At 38.2% G+C, this 21,076-nt stretch overlaps 1 protein-coding gene across 1 annotated transcript in view; it reads left to right on the plus strand.

Moving 5' to 3' along the window:
* LOC106884077 (MAM and LDL-receptor class A domain-containing protein 2) overlaps positions 1 to 21,076 on the plus strand; it is a 161,947-nt gene that overhangs the window by 12,997 nt on the left and 127,874 nt on the right. Inside the window, exons 3-6 of the mRNA XM_089348673.1 lie at positions 9,578 to 9,707; positions 16,571 to 16,728; positions 17,670 to 17,825; positions 20,550 to 20,790. Of these exons, the coding sequence (XP_089204799.1) occupies positions 9,578 to 9,707; positions 16,571 to 16,728; positions 17,670 to 17,825; positions 20,550 to 20,790 (685 nt within the window). The remainder of the gene's footprint in view (positions 1 to 9,577; positions 9,708 to 16,570; positions 16,729 to 17,669; positions 17,826 to 20,549; positions 20,791 to 21,076) is intronic.

A 21,076-nucleotide genomic window follows, 5' to 3' on the forward strand; every position in this document is an offset into this window, starting at 1 on the left:
GTAAACTTCTTAAGCCATTTGGTCATATTGTGCCTATCATTTATTTGTGTATATATGCGTATGTATGCATATATACCTACACTCACACATACACACACGCATACATACATGATACACAGACATATACAAATATACACATATATAGAGAGATATTCATATACATACACATACATATACTAACCGAGGTAGCAGTTCTTACCTGGTGCTAAAATTTTGTTCAGTAGAACTACATGAAAGAGAACAAGCCAAATGTTAAACTTACCTTTAAACATTAAAAGTTGGTATTGAATGTTCTTACACAAAGCATACAATAATATACGTGATAATACCCATCCTGAGAAGGATGTGTATATGTGTGGGCATGTGGGTGTTTGCGTGAGAGAGAAGAAGAATTAAAGTGTGAAACGGAGAAGATGGGAAGAAGCTACCATTTCATTACAACTCTCCCTCTATGAACCCAAGAGGATCCATGGCAAACATTTATTTTCTTTCACGTGCAGTATCGTTGCAAGTGTCTTCAACTATAGCCCGGCCGACCAAAGTGAGTGGATTTGTTAGATGCAAACTGAAAGAACACCGTTATATATGTGTGCGAATGTGTGTGCGTGTGCATGTATCTGTATGTTTGTGTTGTTAATGCTCGACAACCGACATTGGTTTATTTACATCTCCGTAACTCGTAACTCAGAGGTTAGCAAAAAATGACCGATAGAATAAGTACCAATCTTTAAAATAAGTGATGAGGTCGATTTCTTCAACAAAACTCTTCAAGGCACCGCCCCCGAATGACAGCAGTCTAATATCTGAAACAAGTAGAAGGTAGAAAAGTAGGTAGTGGGTGTCTATGTATGTATATATATACATATATATATATATATATATATATATATATATATATATATATATATATATATATATATATATGCAGATAGCTAGATATACATATATATATATATATATATGAATATGCGTGGCTGTTTGGTAAGAAGCTTGCTTCCCAGCCACATGGTAATGCGATCAGTCCCACTGCGTGGCACGTAGAGCAAGTGTCTTCTGCTGTAGCCTTGGGTCGACCAAAGCTTTGTGAGTGGAATTGACAGATGGAAACTGAAAGAAGCTCGTCGTGTGTGTGTGTGTGTGTGTGTGTATTATCCGAAATGTATAGTATTAAATATCCATCACGGTTAGTCTTACCAATCGGTTTCGGGTAAAGAATACAATGGAGTGTTAGGTAACAAACCGATTATATAACTTTACGCTCATCAGAGTTAGCGGATATGGAAAGGAATATGGTGATTGCTCTCTATTGTCGGAGGTGGATTAGCACAACCGGTCAGTGGTTGCTGTGAAAAAGGTGGTGGAACGAAAAAGGGACCAGAGGATTAGTTTAGGGGTTATGTCTCTTGGCTGGGTATGCTGTGAAGCGGGCAATAGTTACCTTGAAGTGGGGAAAGTGTGTATTATTAATGTGGTGTTCCTATGGGGATGGGGCGTGTGGTATGTGTAGCGATGTCATATGTATAATTTTTTCTGGAGTGTAGGTATATATAGCTGTGTTCTTTGGTTTGTGTTCTGTTTGAAAAAAGATAAAGTCGTGGGTGAGGGCGTTATGTTATTGTGCAGTGTGTAATGTGTAAGTGTATCGGATCTGTGTATATGTAGGGGTACAATTAGCGTGAAGCGGTATGTGTTGCGGGAAATACAGTTTATATTATGGGGTATCCACCTTATAGGGGTGTGTGTTACATGCGTGCCTTGGTGTGTGCTTTGATCAAACTTTTTTTTTCCGGGCCCAAGGGCATTAGTCGTTTGTGGACGGTCGAGGCAGGGGACCTGTGGCTGTAGTCATGGTGGGGCGCGCAGATACGATAGCATGTACTTCCTTTCGTGCGGGCAAGGATTAAACGTCTCACTCCTGCCATTCAGGTAAACATCCGGGCGTTGGGTGCCTTTTAAAATCACTCTCTTTTCAACCAGGCATAATCTGCACTTCTTGTTGCTATTAAAGTACGGTTTGCATCTTTCTAGGATCTTGGATTTTCTACTTTATGCTGTACTCCGTGGCGCTTTCTTTCAAACTCCAGACGTACTTGGCTAGCGTTGTGGCGTTACGTCTCTCTGGGATGTTGAATGAAGACTTGTGGTCAATAAAGCGGGTTCTGAAGGCGCTTTCCGTTGTCTCTACATACTTCCGCACGCTCGGTTGTCCATTAGGTCCTGTTGCTGTTACTTCTGCTTCGTAAATAACTGATTCTGTATTGCAATGGCCGTTTAGTGGACAAGTTGTGTTACCTTTGCATGGGCATCCTGCCTCAGCCTCGGGTCTGGGTCTACTTACTAAAATCTTTTTTACAATAGGTGCACAGCTAAAGAATAATCTCAGGGTATGTCTATTAAATATTTTGTTGAATCTATTGGTTCGGGAGAAGTGTATATCAACTAAACTAAGGAAGATCTTACCTACTCTGGTATCAACGTATAAGGAGATTAGCGGTGTGAATCACAGTACTTTCCGGTGGCACTTTCTCTTGGGAGTAGAGGGCTAGGGTCTGAAACCGCTGAAATCGCTGGCTGCCAAAGCCCGGTTGTAGTACGGGGCGGCAGCATCAAAGATCTTTTTGCTTGAAGACAAGCTGGAAATTCTCCTGCTGACTGGATGGCATGATTTTTCGTTTCACCACCTTTTCCACAGCAACCGCTGACCGGTTGTGCTAATCCACCTCCGACAACAGAAAATAGTCGCCATATTCCCCTCCATATCGGCTAATTCTGATGAACGTAAAGTTATATAACCGGATTGTTACCTAACACTCCATTGTATTCTTTGTACGAAACTGATTCATAAGACCAGCCGTAATGGATATTTAATACTATACATTTCGGATACCCACTCTATTGACAGATATACGAGTGCATCTTTGCCCTGACTTACGGTCTCTTAGGCGCCTCACGCGTATATATATATATATATATATATGTGTGTGTGTGTGTGTGTGTGTGTGTGTGTGTATGTATGCATGTGCATGTATCTATGTGCCTGTATTGGTCCCCCCACCATCATTTCACAATTGGTGTCAGTGTGTTTACGGCCCCGTAACTTAGCAGTTCGGCAAAGTAACCGATAGAATAGCTATTACACTTAAAGAACTGTCCTGTAGTAGATTTGTTCGACTAAAACCCTTTAAGGCGATGTTCCTGCATCGCCGCACTTCTGAAACAAGTACAAGAATAAAAGAAAGAATGTTTGTGTGTGTGTTCGTATGTATGCATTGAGGTATGTATACGCAAATATGTGTGTGTATGTATCTATATGTGTGTATATATGTATATATATATATATATATATATATATATATATATATATATATATATATATATATATATATATATATATATATATATATATATATATATATATATATAACGTCGACCACTAACGTGGACAATTAATGCGCTAGAAATAGATCACATCTTGTGTCTATTAAGACCTTAAAAGTTCTCAACATGAAATATAGCAGCATACCAAAAACGTGAGCGGGCAAGACATTTAAAATCACCTAAAAAAATCATTACTAAACAGGAACCAGGTTTCGGATTTAACAAATTCTTACCATTTGTCTATTCCTCATCAGCCTGATTTGTAATGTAACAGCAATTATCAGAATCGTATACATAGTTGCCCACCGCCATGGGTGCGTCTGATTTTAAATGTCTTGCCCGCTCACGTTTTTGGTATGCTGCTATATTTCATGTTGAGAACTTTTTAGGTCTTAATAGACACAAGATGTGATCTATTTCTAGCGCATTAATTGTCCACGTTAGTGGTCGACGTTATTTTTTAAAATGTACCTTAATCCCCTGAGATTGCAGATAATATTTCTGAATCTCTTTGATTCTTTAAATGTGCTGGCTCCCTGATAATTAATCGATATTAATTAATATATTAATATATGACTAATTACCAGATCTTATAATTATATATATATATATATATATATATATATATATACTCTCTTTTTTACTCTCTTTTACTTGTCTCAGTCATTTGACAGCGGCCATGCTGCAGCACCGCCTTTAGTCGAGCAAATCGACCCCGGGACTTATTCTTTGTAAGCCTAGTACTTATTCTATCGGTTTCTTTTGCCGAACCGCTAAGTGACGGGGACATAAACACACCAGCATCGGTTGTCAAGCAATGCTAGGGGGGACAAACACAGACACACAAATACACACACACACACACACACACACACACACACACACACACACATATATATATATATATATATATATATATATATATATATATATATATATATATATATATACATACATATATACGACGGGCTTCTTTCAGTTTCCGTCTACCAAATTCACTTACAAGGCTTTGGTCGGCCCGAGGCTATAGTAGAAGACACTCGCCCAAGGTTCCACGCAGTGGGACTGAACCCGGGACCATGTGGTTGGTTAGCAAGCTACTTACCACACAGCTACTCCTGCGCCTAATCCTTAAAAGACCAATTTTTGAGAAAATTTTCCAGTGCACCTCACGATTCTCTGTATCAAAGGCCTTGGTTAAATCGACAAAGATCGTGTACAAATCAATATTTTGCTTACGAGTATTTTCTTGAACTTGGCGAAGAGCAAAAATCATGTCAATTCCGCCTCTCTCAGCACAAAAATTTCAGTTCCGCACAAAAGGAGGTTTACTAAACCTAAAGGGGAAGCTTGAAACCAAAGAAGAAAACCAAGGAAGCGAGTCTACGTGATGTTCTGTTTACTGATGATTGCGCTTTGATTTTTCATATACATTTGAGAGAATTCAGGAAATAGTCGACAAGTTTGCTACAGCAGCTCGTGCATTTAGACCAACTATCAACATCAAGAAAACTGAAGTTTTTTTCCCAACCAAAGCCTGGGGCAGAGTATACTCAAGATTCAAATGTGATGAATACCCCAAATGTGATGGCAATAACCCGCTAAAATGTGTCAGGTCATTTAAATATCTTGGAAATACAGTAAACTTTAAGTGTTTTTGGAAAAGTTTCCCATCGTTTGTGGGATGAAGACGGTATCAATCTGAAAATTAAAATATTTACAAATCTTGTATTTTGAGCACACTTTTGTATGGGGCAGAAACATGGACTCCCTACTACAGACATATAAAGAAACATTCACGAGTGCTGTCTGTGCAGTATCTGCAACATTAAATGGCATGATACGATATCAAATTTCAAAATCTTGGTAAAATGTAATATCTCTAGTATCAAAAACACGTAGCCCAGAATTCAATGCAGATGCGTAGGACATGTTCGAATAAAAGATGACTACATTCTGTAACTTTCATTACTTGATCCAACAATTTCATACCTCTGTAATTATTCCTATCAAATGCGTCACCTTTACCCATGTAGCAGTTGACTATGATGCTGCTACACCACTCATTGGAGATGATTCCACCATTATCTGATTGACTATATGGATGACTAGATTATAGCCGATACCACCTGTTATTTTAAGCATCTCAGCAGTGATTCCTGATGGGCCGGGGTCTCTCCCTGTTTTCATACCCTTAATTACTTTATCTACAAAGGTACTGACAATTCGAATAGCTAGTTCCTCTGTTGGGTCGACATTTGGCAGACTCTCTCTCTCTCCCATTCATTCTCTTCATTCAGTAATCTTCCATAGTGACGTCTCCGAGTCTCTCTCCCATTCATTCTCTTCATTCAGTAATCTTCCATAGTGACGTCTCCGAGTCTCTCTCTTTGCAGCATCCTTTGTCTCTTAACTTCCCTTCTGACGATCTGATACAGTTCCTTGCTCCCACAACAGTTCCAGTCCTTCCATGTCTGTTTTTCCCTAATGGCCCTGTCAACGGAAGTGTTATTCAAGTCTTTATAATTCCGACATATGTTTCGAAGTAAACATGAGTAGTATTTCTGAGGAAATAAAATGATGTAAAACAATGTAATCATCTCATCAGAGAGAAAAGAGAAACAAAAAACATCAATAAGCCATTTCAACCAAATGTGAATACCACGTATATGATGAAGGGAATGCTAGCAAGTTATCTTTTAAAAAAACTGTTAAGTGATTTAACATCAAAGGCAATTTAGAGAAAGAGAAGGAGAACAAAGAAAGAAATTAGCAGAAAATTAAGAGTGGAAAAATATAGTGCAATAGATGAGTGGAAATAAAGCTTAAAGGCATGTAAAAAGATATATGTAGTGGAAACGAAATGTAAGAAGACAGTCAAAAGTCGTATTTTATAGATTGATAGAAACTATTTATAGGAACTAAAGGTATGTTTTTGCCAATGTTTGCAATGATAAACGTGTTCTTCAAACATATTTATAAGAGAATTCTCCAAGAACAGAATGAAATACTGTCCTTCAGTACAGAGCAGACACAAAAGGATTTACCTTTATCATAGGGAAAGGATCTAGATAGACTATTCCATTCCAGACCAAATTGTTTATTATGTTCCTTTAGAGACCAAATTAATTTACTAAGCCTAATACTGTTGTGTTTATTGATGTCTAAATGTGGAGTAATGGTTAGATATTCATAAACTGATTTATAATATACAAACATACATATATATCACTATATATATATCATAATAATAATAATAATAATAATAATGATAATAATAAATGCCCGGATGCAGTACCAGACAGTGGCTCTCATGGCTTCTGATCTTAATCGATTGGAAGTGTTATCATGTACGATGTTTTGTCTTGGTATAAAAGATGGGTTACAGCAAATATTCTGCTTAATACCACAGATTTGCTTGTCAGTTGTTTGACCTTAATCAGTTGAGCATGTTCCTTGGTGGCTGACGATATGTGCATCTCTGATCCTGAACAGAAGTAGTGGGGGAACATCATAGCCATGTGTTGAGAGGAATTCTTTAGGGTTTGAATAATTCACCTTTGGAAACATGGGTGTTTTGCTCAACATCCTTAAACAAACCTTATTCAGGGACCTTTTAAGCGGCATGGGCTGCTCGACCTGATGAAAATTCTAACTGAACCCCACCTGCAAGGTCATGCGCTGTTTATCTTGATATGAGAACATCATGTCACCCACATATGGTTGTGATGCATGTGCCTGGTGTACCCTTATCAGACGGGTAGTCATGATGGGTATAATGGGCTTCATATATTTTACCCCAGTGTCACTGCTCTCTCACTCAATAATAATAATAATAATAATAATAATAATAATAATAATAATAATAATAATAATCATGATGATGATGATGATGATGAAATTGCTATATACAATGCTTGGGAGCATAATTATTTATTGCACTGACAATATATATATATATATATATATATATATATATATATATATATATATATATATATATATATATATATATATATATATATATATATATACATATATATATATATATATATATATACATATATATATATATATATATATATACATATATATATATATATATATATATATATATATATATATATATATATACATGCATAAGTCTGTGTATGTATGTATATGTATATATGCAAATATAATAATGGATAACATCATTAAAATTTTTATCAGTGGATACACACACACACACACACACGCACACATACACACACACACACATATACATACATACATACATATATATATATATATATACATATATATATATATATATATATATATATATATCATCATCATCATCATCATCATCATTTAACGTCCGCTTTCCATGCTAGCATGGGTTCGATGATTTGACTGAGGACTGGCAAGCCAGAAGGCTGCACCAGGCTCCAATCTGATCTGGCAGAGTTTCTACAGCTGGATGCCTTTCCTAACGCCAACCACTCCGAGAGTGTAGTGGGTGCTTTTACGTGCCACTGGCACGAGGGCCAGTCACACGGTACTGGCAACGGCCATGCTCAAAAAGTTGTCTTTTACGTGCCACCTGCACGGGAGCCAGTCCAGTGGCACTAGCAACGACTTCGCTCGAATGATTTTCTAACGTGCCACCTGCACAAGTGCTAGAAGGCAACGCTGGTAACGATTACGCTCAAATGGTGCTATTTATGGGCCACTAGCACGGAAGCCAGACAGCTGCTCTGGCAACGAACACACTTGGACAGTGCTGTAAGTGCTCCACTGGCGCAGGTGCCAGTCATCGAGTATGGTTCAATTATGATTTCACTTGCCCCAACAGGTCTTCGCAAGCAGAGTTTAGTGTCCAATGAAGGAGAGGTTAGCATGGGTGCCAGTCGTCAGATTCGGTCCGATTTCGATTTCAGATTTCAAATTTCAAATTCCAAATTCCAGATTAACTTGGAACTTTTTTACACAGCTATCCTTATCCATTCTTGCAACATGTCCATACCAGCGCAATCGTCTCTCTTGCACACCACAACTGGTGCTTCTTAGGTCTAACTTTTCTCTCAAGGTACTTACACTCTGTTGATTTTTATCTCATGCTGAAATTTTGTGGGGGGGGGTGTACATATATATAATTTGTTTTGAGATTTGAAAATGCAGCTGAATCTAAAAACGTAGTTGTTTTAAAATTTTGTAATAGATTTATTTACATACCAAACTAGTTTTAACAGTTTTTATGCTTATCAATGGTAAAAATTCTCCTATATAATATAATCTATACTATAAATTGCAGTGTTCTTGATTGCTTGATTGATTGATTGATTGATTGATTGATTGAGTGTCGGCAGATTCACTCGAGAACGGTGCAGTGGAATCGCGTGAAATTCAGCACAGAGCGGCAGCATGGTCCGCTCATATTCAGGAGATTTTTATTGCCCTCCAACTCCCATGGTTACCGAGATAATCGATTATTACTTTTTAAGATAGGAATATCCCATTAAAAGTGGGGAGGGGCGATTTTGTTGCCTTTCCCATGCGCGAAATTTTACGAAAAACCAGCACAATAAAGATTATTTTTTTCCAAGTAATGTGGCTGGGTTTGTTTTTCGAAAATTTTAATCAGAGGCACAGAAAAAAATAATTTCAATTTTTTGTGCATTAAAATGCCAAAGCTGTTAGACGCTGGCGTACAGCGATCGATATATACGCAGTGAACGTTTTCTCCATTTGCTTGCAATAAGGCTTAGGGCAAGCGAGTGTAACATCGAAATAACTTGAAAAGAATGCATGTGGGAATGCCGTTATAATGCTCATTTAAATGTATTTTGCATGGAGTTGATGTACTTTTTAACAGGAGAGGACTGCCTGCAGGCTGGTTCTTCTCAAGTGTATGCATTTTCAGGTTCAATATGTTTCAAATAAGTACTGACAATTGAAGGTGATTGCAAAGACAAAGAACTACCTGTTATTTTAAAACAATTTTAACAGTGAGAACATTGGACAAAATATGTTATTGACATTAATAGTTTGTACCTCAGCTAATTACTGTTGAGAACTGCATAATCCATGTGTCATGTTAGAGATCTAAAAGGCATTTTCGAATTTCATTATTTTCTTTAATCCAGGCAACGCTGGACATTTCTGTTAGTACATATATATATATATACATGTGTGTTATTCTTTTCTTTTTTTAAAGTTCAAGGAGATGTCTCCATGGGCTATGATGGCTTAGTTAAAGTTTATGTTAGCGGTAAATGGACAGCGGTTTGCACATCAGGAGACTTTACAGTTCAATCTCAAGTGCTGTGTCGGAGTTTCGGTCAAAAGTAAGTAATACAATATTTCTTCACACTTAGAATAAAATAATAGATACAGGGGTTCGACAAAATAATGGAAGCACCTTAAAATTTCAAACAAATTTATTTTAATACTGGGTAGGACCACCTTTGGCAGTAATTACAGCTTGAATTCTACAAGGTATGGACTTGTACAAAGTTTGAATTGTTTCCAAAGGAATTTTTGTCCATTCTTCAGCTGAAAAAGTCTCCAGTTCTTGTAGTGATGATGGTGGAGGATATCGACTCCTTACTTGTTTTTCTAAAATGCACCATAAATGTTCAATAACATTAAGATCTTGGGACTGTGGTGGCCAGATAAGATGTTCAACTTCACTAGAATGTTCCTCGTGCCATTCAGTAAAAAATTTAGCTGTGTGAATTGATGCATTATCATCCTGAAAGATTGCATTTCCCTCCAGAAACAGTTCTGCAACCATAGGATGAATTTGATCAGATAAAATGCTTAAATAGTCTTGACTATTAATTCTACCATGAAGGGAAACCATTGGGCTGGTGGATTTCCAAGATATAGCTCCTACCCCGCCCAGATCATCACAGATCCTCCTCCAGTTAGAAGAAGGCAGTCTGGGTCAAATGCTTCTTTTGGCTGTCTCCACAAGTATACTCTGCTGGCGATCAGAAATAAAGTAAAGGATGACTCGTCCGAGAAAATAACATTCTTCCATTGCTCTAGGGACCAATTCTGTAGGTTTTTACTCCCCTCTAAACGCTTTGCAAAATTTGGGTTTGAAAGTAGTGGTTTTCTGATTGAATCCCTCCCATGAAATCTGGCTTTGTGAAGCTCCCGGTGAACAATTTTTGTGGAAACTGAGATGGTCATTAAGCTCTGCAGTAATATTGGGAGCTGTACTTTTGTGATCTTTTCTAACAATTTGCGTAAGAGTCCAACGGTCCCTATTTGAAAGTTTTGGTTTTCTTCCAGAGTTTTGTTTTGACGAGGAGGTCTTTCCTTCTTTCTTAAAGGCTGTCATTACTTTCGAGACAGCACTTCTCGATACACCAAACATTTTGGCTGTTTTCATTTTGCTAGCACTTGCCATACGAGCACCAACAATTTGACCTCTTTGAAAGTCTGATAGATCTGTTATTTTAATGAATTTTAATTACTTTTTTCTGATGATATCTGAAAAGATACAGCTTTCCTTTTCTACATTGTGTCTCTCCCCAACTGGCCTGTGACATAGCCCAACATTCACTCAGCCTATACATCGAGTTCCCTCTTGTATTCAAAGGAGAAGTCCAATAGATTTGTCATTTTAATGAATTTTAATTACCTTTTTCTCATGCTATCTGAAAAGAAACAGCAATTTTAGAAAAACATATTAAGCAACACTAACAATAAATCAAAAAACAAAAAATAAACAAGCTTTTGTCAGTGTTATAGATATTTCAAAATTATGATGCTATGATGCTAGGTGTTTCCATTATTTTGTCCAACCTCTATATGTTTATACAGTATTGAAAGATCTATATTTTTTTGTCTGCTTGCAATTGCTGTAATTAAAAGGTCCCATCAGGATTAGAGCCATGATATTCAATGTCCTAGACCAGTCATATATCATATACCTTTTCACCCAATCCTACAATGTGTATCTTCTTCTCCTGATCCTACAGTGTGCTCCCGCTATCCCATCTCTTCAATGAGCATCTTCTTCCCCTGCTCTGAAATAAGTGCTCCTTTGACCAGTCCTATAATGTACACCCCTACCCTCAGCATACATTGTGCATCTCCTTTAACAATTTTCTTTCTAAAAATTTCTTCGGTCAACACTCTCTTCCTATAGTGATAAATGTAGTTGAAAAGTTATATTCAATTTCTGCACAAAAATACCTATGGTCTTATTATCAAGAATGTCACAAAATAAATCTATTATCTGCCAAATTTTAAATGCTTCATGCCAAATCATTTGATACATCATAAGAACACATAACACTCTTGTCTTCCCAGCTCTACACCAATCCAGAACTCTACCCTCCTCTGTTCATGAAGTGACATTTTGTGCTCCATTTGAAACTAAGGTTGCTTTTTTTTTTGTTAAACATTTGGGGGTGACGATATGTCCAGAGGTGAGGTGTTTGGTCTTTAGACTTCATGTTGGTAGGAGGTCAGTAGCTGGTATTTATCAGTTATTCAAAAGAGAAACCCGGAATGTTTATAACTTCAAAACATTTTGCAATCAAGTGTTTCAAAATTTAAAATACTGACTTTGTTGAGACATGTGTATAGCACTTTCTTTTCTATGGAGCCTGAAGCTGGACTATGAAGATTGCTTTGAGAGTACATACATAAAGCTTCGGCCGTTGCCAGTACCGCCTGACTGGCCTTCGTGCGGGTGACACGTAAAAGCACCCACTACACTCTCTGAGTGGTTGGCGTTAGGAAGGGCATCCAGCTGTAGAAACTCTGCCAAATTAAATTGGAGTCTGGTGTTGCCATCCGGTTTCACCAGTCCTCAGTCAGATCGTCCAACCCATGCTAGCATGGAAAGCGGACGTTAAACGATGATGATGATGATCTCATAGCATAAGCATAAGATCAAAGAAGAGACTTATGAACATCTTCACCTATCTTGCTTATCGTGTCTCAAAACAGAGTAAGTTTCACAGGCCACTGCTCAGTTCATATCAAATGTTATATTTTGAAGACATCAACGCCCTAGTAGAGAATGAAACATTATTCAAGTATATTGATGTTATTATTAGAGATGCACAATATGAACTTGAGGATTCATGAAAGGCAATAATGGACAAACATTCCTGGTGCGGCATGGTACAATGCATCTTAGTTCTGACCACATAAACTTAAAGAAGGAGGAGGAAGAGGAGAAGGAAGGAAGACGAGGAAGAAGGAGGAGGAGTGGAGGTGGAGGAGGAGTGGAGGTGGAGGAGGAGTGGAAGTGGAGGAGGTGGTGGGGAAGGAGGGGGAGGGGTGAAGGAGTAGGTCTTTAAGGATCTATACCTTCATGGATGTACGGACCAACCTCCATACCATCTGAAAGAATATGAGCTGTGAAATTTTATTCTGTCCGTACTCTTCTGTCTACTGTTTTACTCATTCTTCTATCTACTATCTTATTCTTTTATAAACTGAGTATCTCTAGATCTCATCTGTTGACTCTGAATATATATATATATATATATATATATATATATATATTGTCACCATCATCATTGTTTAACGTTTGTTTTCCATGCTGTCATGAGTTGGACGGTTTGACTGAGGTCTGGAGAGCCAGCGGCTGCACTAGGCTATAATCTGATCTGGTAATGTTTCTACAGCTGGATGCTTTTCCTAACACCAACCACTCAGAGTGTGTAGTAGGTGCTTTTTACATGTCAATGGTACAGGAGCCAGTCAGGTGGACCTGACATCGATCACATTTGGTTAGTGCTTCTTATGTGCCACCGGCATGGGAGCCAGTCAGCGGGTACTGGCATCAGCCACCTTCAGATGGTGCTTATTACATGCCATAGACACGAGAGCCAGTCAGGCGAATAGTGCGTCAGAAGGGAAAGGAACCATGGTGGAGTTGTTGTATACATCTGTGAAGACCTCACACCCCAGGTCTTACTGTCATACTCAAACTCAGCATGTGACTCTCTAATTGTATACATAAGACAATACAATATAGTCATATGCAATACATATTGCCCACCAGATGCTCCAAACCACAAAAGCAAGTTTGAAGACTGCCTCACAAGAATTAAAGAAATTCTCATGAAACTGGAATACCACGTGAGCGTATTTCTTATGAATGATTTCAACTTCCTCAATGTCAAATGGCCCGAACGCCTCATGCTCTCAGGAATGACTCATTGCAAACAAGCCCAAGTGGTGTCCATGCTCAACCTCACCAATGCCCTATTCATGGAGCAGGTTGTACTCAGACCAACTAGGGCGAATAACATTTTTGATCACTGCTTTGCAAACAATGCGGACATCGTTCCTGATGTAAAAGTGATGCCAACATTAGTTTCAGATCACAACATAATAGAATTGTCTATGTATGGACCAAAAGCAGCCTAAAGGAAGCGCCCCAAATCTTTCCAATCTGAATTTCCACAAAGCAGACTGGAAATCGATCCTAAAGGAGATCCTGAAACAGGACTGGCTGAAATGTCTCTCAACACCAGACATTGGCATGTAGCTAGAATATTTCATGTCAGTTATGCAAACTATAGGCCAGAAATATGTCCCAGAGGACAAGGCTAACACAAAAAGGAACAAGATTCCAAGGGAGAGGAAGATCCTCATGAGATGACGGACGAAGGTTGCAAATCACTTCAACTAACACACCAAAATTAGTGAAAGGTCTCACCTAAAAACAACACTGATGGAGATTGAAAATGCCTGCAACAATCTTATGTGAGGGAGAGAGCAGACAAAGAAGCCTGGGTTATAAAAAACATTATGTCAAACCCAGAGGCCTTCTTTCATTATGCCAAGAAAATAGCCTCAGTATGCTGGAAAATAGGACCCCACGTTTAGAAGCCTGGCTCCCTCACAGACAGTCCAACGAGAATCAGTGAGGTACTGAATGACCAGCTCAAAAGTGTCTTTACCACCCCGTTGGAACACAGATAAGTGAACGAACCAGTGGGTTTCCTTGCTGCCTCACCTATAACCAGCAAGGCAGTTATGATGGTATACATTGACATTAGTGAAGAAGATATACTACTAACCATAGATGAGGTGGACGCAAATTCAACTGCTGGTCCTGATGGTTTCCCAGCAACCCTCCTCAATTCGTGTGAGTGTGCCCTGGTGAAACCACAGCATATTCTCTTCCAGAGCTTTCTTGCAAATGACAGGCTGCCAAGCAAACTGAAAGAGGGAATAATATACCCAATATATAAAGGAGGAAGCAGAGCAGATGCCAAAAACTATAGGCTTATCTCTCTGACTTCACACATCAGCAAAGTCACGAAACAGATTGTCAGAGGGCAACTAATTGCATTCCTTGAAGAATACGACTTGCTGAGTGATACCCAGTATGGCTTTCAACCAGGTAGGAGCTGCCTGACCCAGCTCTTACAGCACTATGACTGGGTGTTGAGGCAGTTACTCAACAACTCAAATGTGGACGTAATATACCTTGACTTTGCAAAAGCTTTTGATAAAGTGGATCATGGTATGATATGCTACAAACTGCGTGATCTTGGCATAGCTGGAAAACTTGGAAAGTAGTTGCATGACTTTCTGAAAGATAGAAGTCAGGCAGTAGTGGCTAATGGAACCACCTCTATGAAAACACAAATAGTGAGTGGTGTTCCACAGGGCACTGTCTTGGGACCACTGTTTCTCACAGTGGCCTTTCAGATATGCTTTCAGATGCTCGGATAGCCACCCTTGTTAGCTATACAGACGATACGAAAGTCTGGCAGAAAATACAGAACCCCAGCAGGAGTTGGACTCAATTTACAGATGGGCCGAGGATAATGATATGCAGTTTAATGCTTTAAAATTCCAAACCTTGTGTTACCAGCATCCAAAACTGAATATAAAACTTACAGGGTACACTGGTCCACAAGGGATTACAATCTCAGAGCCTAAACAGTTAAGTACCTGGGTATCGACATGAGTGATGATACCTCTTTCCAAGTGCACATTACCAAGATAGTGACAGATGACTGGCTGGATGGATCCTGAGAATGTACAGAACCAGAGGAAAGGAAACCATGATGGTCCTTTGGAGGATATTCGTCCTCAGTTGCCTGGATTACTGCTCCCAGCTATGGTCCCCCAACAGTGTAAAATTAACAGCGGACCTTGAAGCAATCCAGCAAAGCTTCACAAAGAAAATCGTCTCATTGCAACAGCCCAGCTACTGGGAAAGACTGAAACAGCTAAGACTCTACTCCCTGGGGTGAAGGTCGGGGAGGTATGCAAGAAGATCCTGGAAGGAATTGTGCCAAATTTTGGCATTGAAAGCTACACAAATCCCAGAATTGGTCGACACTGCACAGTGCCAAAGATCTCAACAATGCCATTGTGCTTCAGGACCAATTACCGCAACAGCCTGGGTTTCAGGGGCCCACAGCTTTTTGATATTCTCCCAAAGAGCCTGAGGGACCTACACAAAGTGGACATAGGTGTTTTCAAATCAAAACTGGACCTCTTCCTGTCGAGAGTCCCAGATGAACCTACCTCGTGGCAGGAAGTGCAAATGAGGCTAGCAACATCAAACTCCCTTATTCACCAAATGCCACATATTAGAGGAGGCTCTCAATAATAAAAGTGTAGCAAAACGACGGTGCTCCAGAATGACCACAGCTCTGAGCTGAAACTAAGAAAAAACAAATGTGAGAAAAGTATGAGTGAAATGTAAAGACTTCCAGAGTTATATCACTTTATAAAGCTTGAATAATCGCATGGAAGTCAAAGATATTGCAGCTTAGGATGATCTCTGCACACAGACATGGGATTGAGGGAGATGAAAAGAAAGTGAGAGAAAAGGAAGGAAAAGGGAAAGGCTATATTGAGAGTTGAAGAGAAGCAGCAATATGGGAAAACACAGGCAAAAAGAACTTATGGGATGGGTTGAAGAATGGAAAATGATAAAAGAAAAAGAAAAGTAGGCAGTTCAGAAATATAATGAGGGAATAAAGCCTATAAAAAGCTGGTACCTATTTGCTGTGTGTGTGTGTGTGTGTGTGTGTGTGTGTTTGTGTGCGCGTGTGTGCGTGTTTGTGTGTGTGTGTGTGCTCACACACACCAATGTTTGGTAATGCATCATCATGTAAACTGCAGCAAAGAAATGCATTATAACATCACACTGGCATGTAGAGAAAATTGAATGAAATATTCTCTTTTTGTATTTAATTTTCAGATTTTCTTATTATTCATCTCGTAGTTCATCTTTACCAGGCACAATCAGAGGTTTAGTGTGCAGAGGTGATGAAAACTCACTATCAGCTTGCAGTGATTTTTATTATGTTTCTTATGACTGTTCATATAACAAACTTCATGTTCAGTGCCAGGAAGACTGTAAGTACTAATATTTACTTCACTATGATATCAATGTTTATCTATCAAATAATCCTTATATTCTTTGCAAATCACAAGAAACTGTGCGGTTGATTCCCCTTGGGAGTAAGCAGGGTACCGTTCTATTACAGTTAGCATTTATTACTTGAGTAATTGAATTAGACACAGTAAACCAACAGACTCAACGATGTTTATGCTTGCATTTGTGAGTTAGACCTATTTCCAATAATTGTTTTCTATTATAAAACAATTGGGTTGAAGGGAGGCAGTTGTGGTTTTTGCAGGCCTACACAGACTGATGAGTTTGATATGGCCAATTCTCACCCTGAAAATCAGTAAGTCAGTAATGTTGGTGGAAAGAAAGCAGGGAGTGTGAATGCTTGGGACAAAATGAGCTCTGCTGAAGGAACCCAAGAACCAGGCAGTGTATGAGACTTGTCTCTCTTAACCATGGCACAGTACTGAGAGGATTTGTTAGATGTATAGTACTGAAAAACCAGAGTATTACTATTTTGGGAAATGTCTGGTTGTTAGCATTAAGGCCAAAATCAAATTCCTACACAAGCATGAAAATTCCACTGTCTCTATTATCAATAACATTTATCACCTTATTGATATGTTAACACAAGTTAAAGACAGAAATAATAATATATTATGTAACTAAGGAAAATTTGTATTTATCGATTGCTAGTTATGTGTTTAGATAATATTAATTATTGTTACTGTTTTTATCTGCTAATAATTCCTATGAGATTAACAAACACAATTTAATATTTTATCAGTATATGCTGGATTTTAGTACCAGTATAATATTGTTGTTAATTTCTTTGACCACCTCCTTCATTTAACTAACAAAACCATTTACTAGATGAATAAAATATTTTCATGTATTTGTTCATAAAATTCTTTGGATCTACACTATTTTCAATTTCATGTTCCAGCAATTAAGGCATTTTGCCCATTTGACAACAACATTTGCGAAATGGTTAGTGAAGGCACAGCACATTATAAATGGCAACGTGTTAATCCTTATTTCTCCTCAGGACTGTCAGTACAATCAGTACCTAAAAATGATCACACAACTGAAAGTAATAATGGTAATTAATCTCAGTTTCTTTCATATTTCTTATAATAAAATTTCTTTGATAAAACAATCATAGAATAAGGAAATATTTGTATTTTGTGCTGTTGTTCTGCTTTTCTTTGAGTTTTTGACATCAAATTTTAATTAGTATTCTCTCCAATGATCTTTGATGATTGAACCTGGAACCTTTATTTTACTACTTGGGTCCATTGCTCTTACTACTGTTCTTTTTCTCTGAAGGTTAATTGTGTTGTTATCTTAAGTACGTAAGAATTAGGCTTAATTTTGTTGTTGTTGGCACTCCATTGCTTACGACGTCGAGGGTCCCAGTTGATCCAATCAATGGAACAGCCTGCTCGTGAAATTAACATGCAAGTGGCTGAGCACTCCACAGACACATGTACCCTTAACGTAGTTCTTGGGGATATTCAGCGTGACACAGTGTGACAAGGCTGACCCTTTGAATTACAGGCACAACAGAAACAGGAAGTAAGAGTGAGAGAAAGATTAGGCTTAATAAATACAGACATATTGAATATAGTTTTAACTACTCTGAAAAAAAAAAAGATGGTTTGGTCATGGATAAAAATGCCTTTGACCATCGATCTACAAGATCAGAGTTGATCTGAGACTAAACAATGAGAGAATGACCCATTAAAAAGGATGACAAATATCAGAAATATTTTGTTTTGTGCAAAATCAAAACAAATGCTAAAGTAAACTTTTCTCCTTTGTATAATTATTTTGTATGAAGAAGAGCTCTACTGTAGCTTTTCCAGAACCCCCTTGTAATAGCAGCAGCAGGAGGAGGAGAAGGAGGAGAAGGAAGAGAATGAGGAGGAGGAGGAGGAGGAGGAGGAAATACTAGAACTCTTAATATCCCATTTCTATAACTGATTAATAATTAAATTTTAAAGATATTTAATATTAGATTATTAGTTTATATTTCTGAAACCCAGTCATTTTTCACCTATTTTATATGTAGGACACAATCTGAATTAAAGTCATGAAGTTTGCTGATAATATTATAGGTGCAAGCTTTGGACACATAAGAAGTGCATACATACATACATACATACATACATACATACATACATATATACATGATGATGGCCGTCCACTCGTGACCAAGGAAGACCATTGCCGACCTTCAGGAACATTGTGCACTCCAGGACTAACTTATATTTTGCATTTGTGGCTCCATTGGTGCCCAATGAGCCCTGCTCTTGACCTGCATACACAACTGCAAACATTGCAAACTAAGCTTTCCTCATGCACTATATGAGCCGTGCGCTCTTGCGCAGCTCGCTTAAGTTCTTCATGCTGGATACGTGCTCTCTCAAAAGTGTCGATCCCCTCCTTAACCTGCTTCCTCCATCCGTGGCGATGACAGGCATTGTTCTCCCAGTCAGTGTCCTGCATATCACAAGCCTTTAATGAGGACTTGACACAGTCCTTAAATCGCAGCCTTGGTTTCTGCCGGAGTTTCCTTCCATTCACAAGTTCTCCATATAGCATCTGCTTAGGAATCCTGCTATTCTTCATTCTAGTAAGATGTCCAGTTTCAACGTAACTGGTGCTTGTGCACCATTGCCTCAATACTCAAGATATCAGCTGTCCTCAGGACCTGTGTGTTTGGAATTTTTGAGGTCCAGCCAACATTGACAATGTGTCTGAGACATCTCTGATGAAAGCGTTCAAGGACCCTTACCTGACGTTTGTACAGAGTCCATGTCTCACATGAGTAGAGGAGCAATGTGAGTACACACTCACGGTACACAGCTAACTTTTGTTTGCCTTGCAATGCCATGCTGGGACCAGACACGAGACTGAAGAGACTGGAAGGAGCTAGTTACTCTCTGCAACTTGAAAGATATTTCCTCATCCAGGGAGCAAGAACAGCTGAGTGTGCTGCCCAGGTAGACAAACTTGTCTACTACCTTCAGAATTGTTCCTTCAACCAAGATAGCTGGTTCCATATATGGATTTCCTGGTGCAGGCTGGAACATTACAACAGTCTTGTCCAGGCTAATGTTGAATCCAAATGCCTTGCAAGAAGCAGAAATGCAATTCATGAGTATTTGCATGTCATCCACTGTATGAGTGACTAAGTCACAATCATCTGCATAAAGGAGGTCACGAATAATAGACTGGAGAATCTTTGAATTGGCAGCAAATCGGCGAACATTAAGGAGGCTGCCAGAAGATCGATATCTGACATATATTCCCAGAGAGCTAACCTTAGCAAAAGCATGAGTAAAAGCAGCAACAAAGTACAAAGAAAAGAGAGTTGTACATACATACATACATACATACATACATACATACATACATACATACATACATACATACTCATACTCACTTTATGATTATGTACATTATAAATACATGTGAGTATGTATGCAATGTGATGACAGTTTTTCAAATCACATTAGCAAATACTTTGATTTTCACTAAAATTCAACTACTCATTGAAATGAGATGAAGGTGCAGTTTAAAATTGCAAATAGCTTAAAAATATGCAATCTAAGCTTCTGTAAGAGCAAAATTACAGATTATATCCTGAAATTAATGGTTATTCATTGCAGTTTTTGTAAGTGCAGAATCCTGTAACCTGAGGTAGCTGTAATTTAGAGGATGCCTATATTAATCTCTGCTACATTATATTATCAAAAAGCAATCCTTTTTGTTATATTATTTTTACATGTTATTGAATGCTGTATATTTGCTTTTTCAGGAAAATATATGCTTGCTTCTGCAGCTGGTTTCCCTGGACAAAAAGCAATTTTGAAAACAAAACCCTTCGTTGGAAATATCGGCAGTGTCAGTTTCTACTATCATATGTTTGGAAATGACATGGGAAGCCTAAATGTCTATGTTCGTTCTAATAATTCAAGTGAAAAATCTATTGGATCTATATCAGGCAATCAAGGTATTGGATGGAAACATCAGTGTCTTCCCATAGATGAGGGATATGGGTAAGAATATTTTGGTTTCAATATCTTTTACTGGTTCATGATTGATTTTTCTGGCAATGTTGATGCCAAAGTTTTCACAGCTTATTTATTTCAACAGACCAACAGAAACCACATAATAACGGTGCAACTTCTTACTTACTAACTTGTATCAATAAAAATACAACTCACTTCTGATCTCCCATAAAATAATGATTTAACTGTTCACCTCTGATCTCATTTATAAGGATGATACAATAATACACCCCTTATCTATCATCACAATTTAGATGGTTGTCCTTAGAAATGA

Source organism: Octopus bimaculoides, chromosome 3 (assembly GCF_046866305.1).
Source record: "Octopus bimaculoides isolate indiv1 chromosome 3, ASM4686630v1, whole genome shotgun sequence".
Lineage (NCBI taxonomy): Eukaryota > Metazoa > Mollusca > Cephalopoda > Octopoda > Octopodidae > Octopus > Octopus bimaculoides.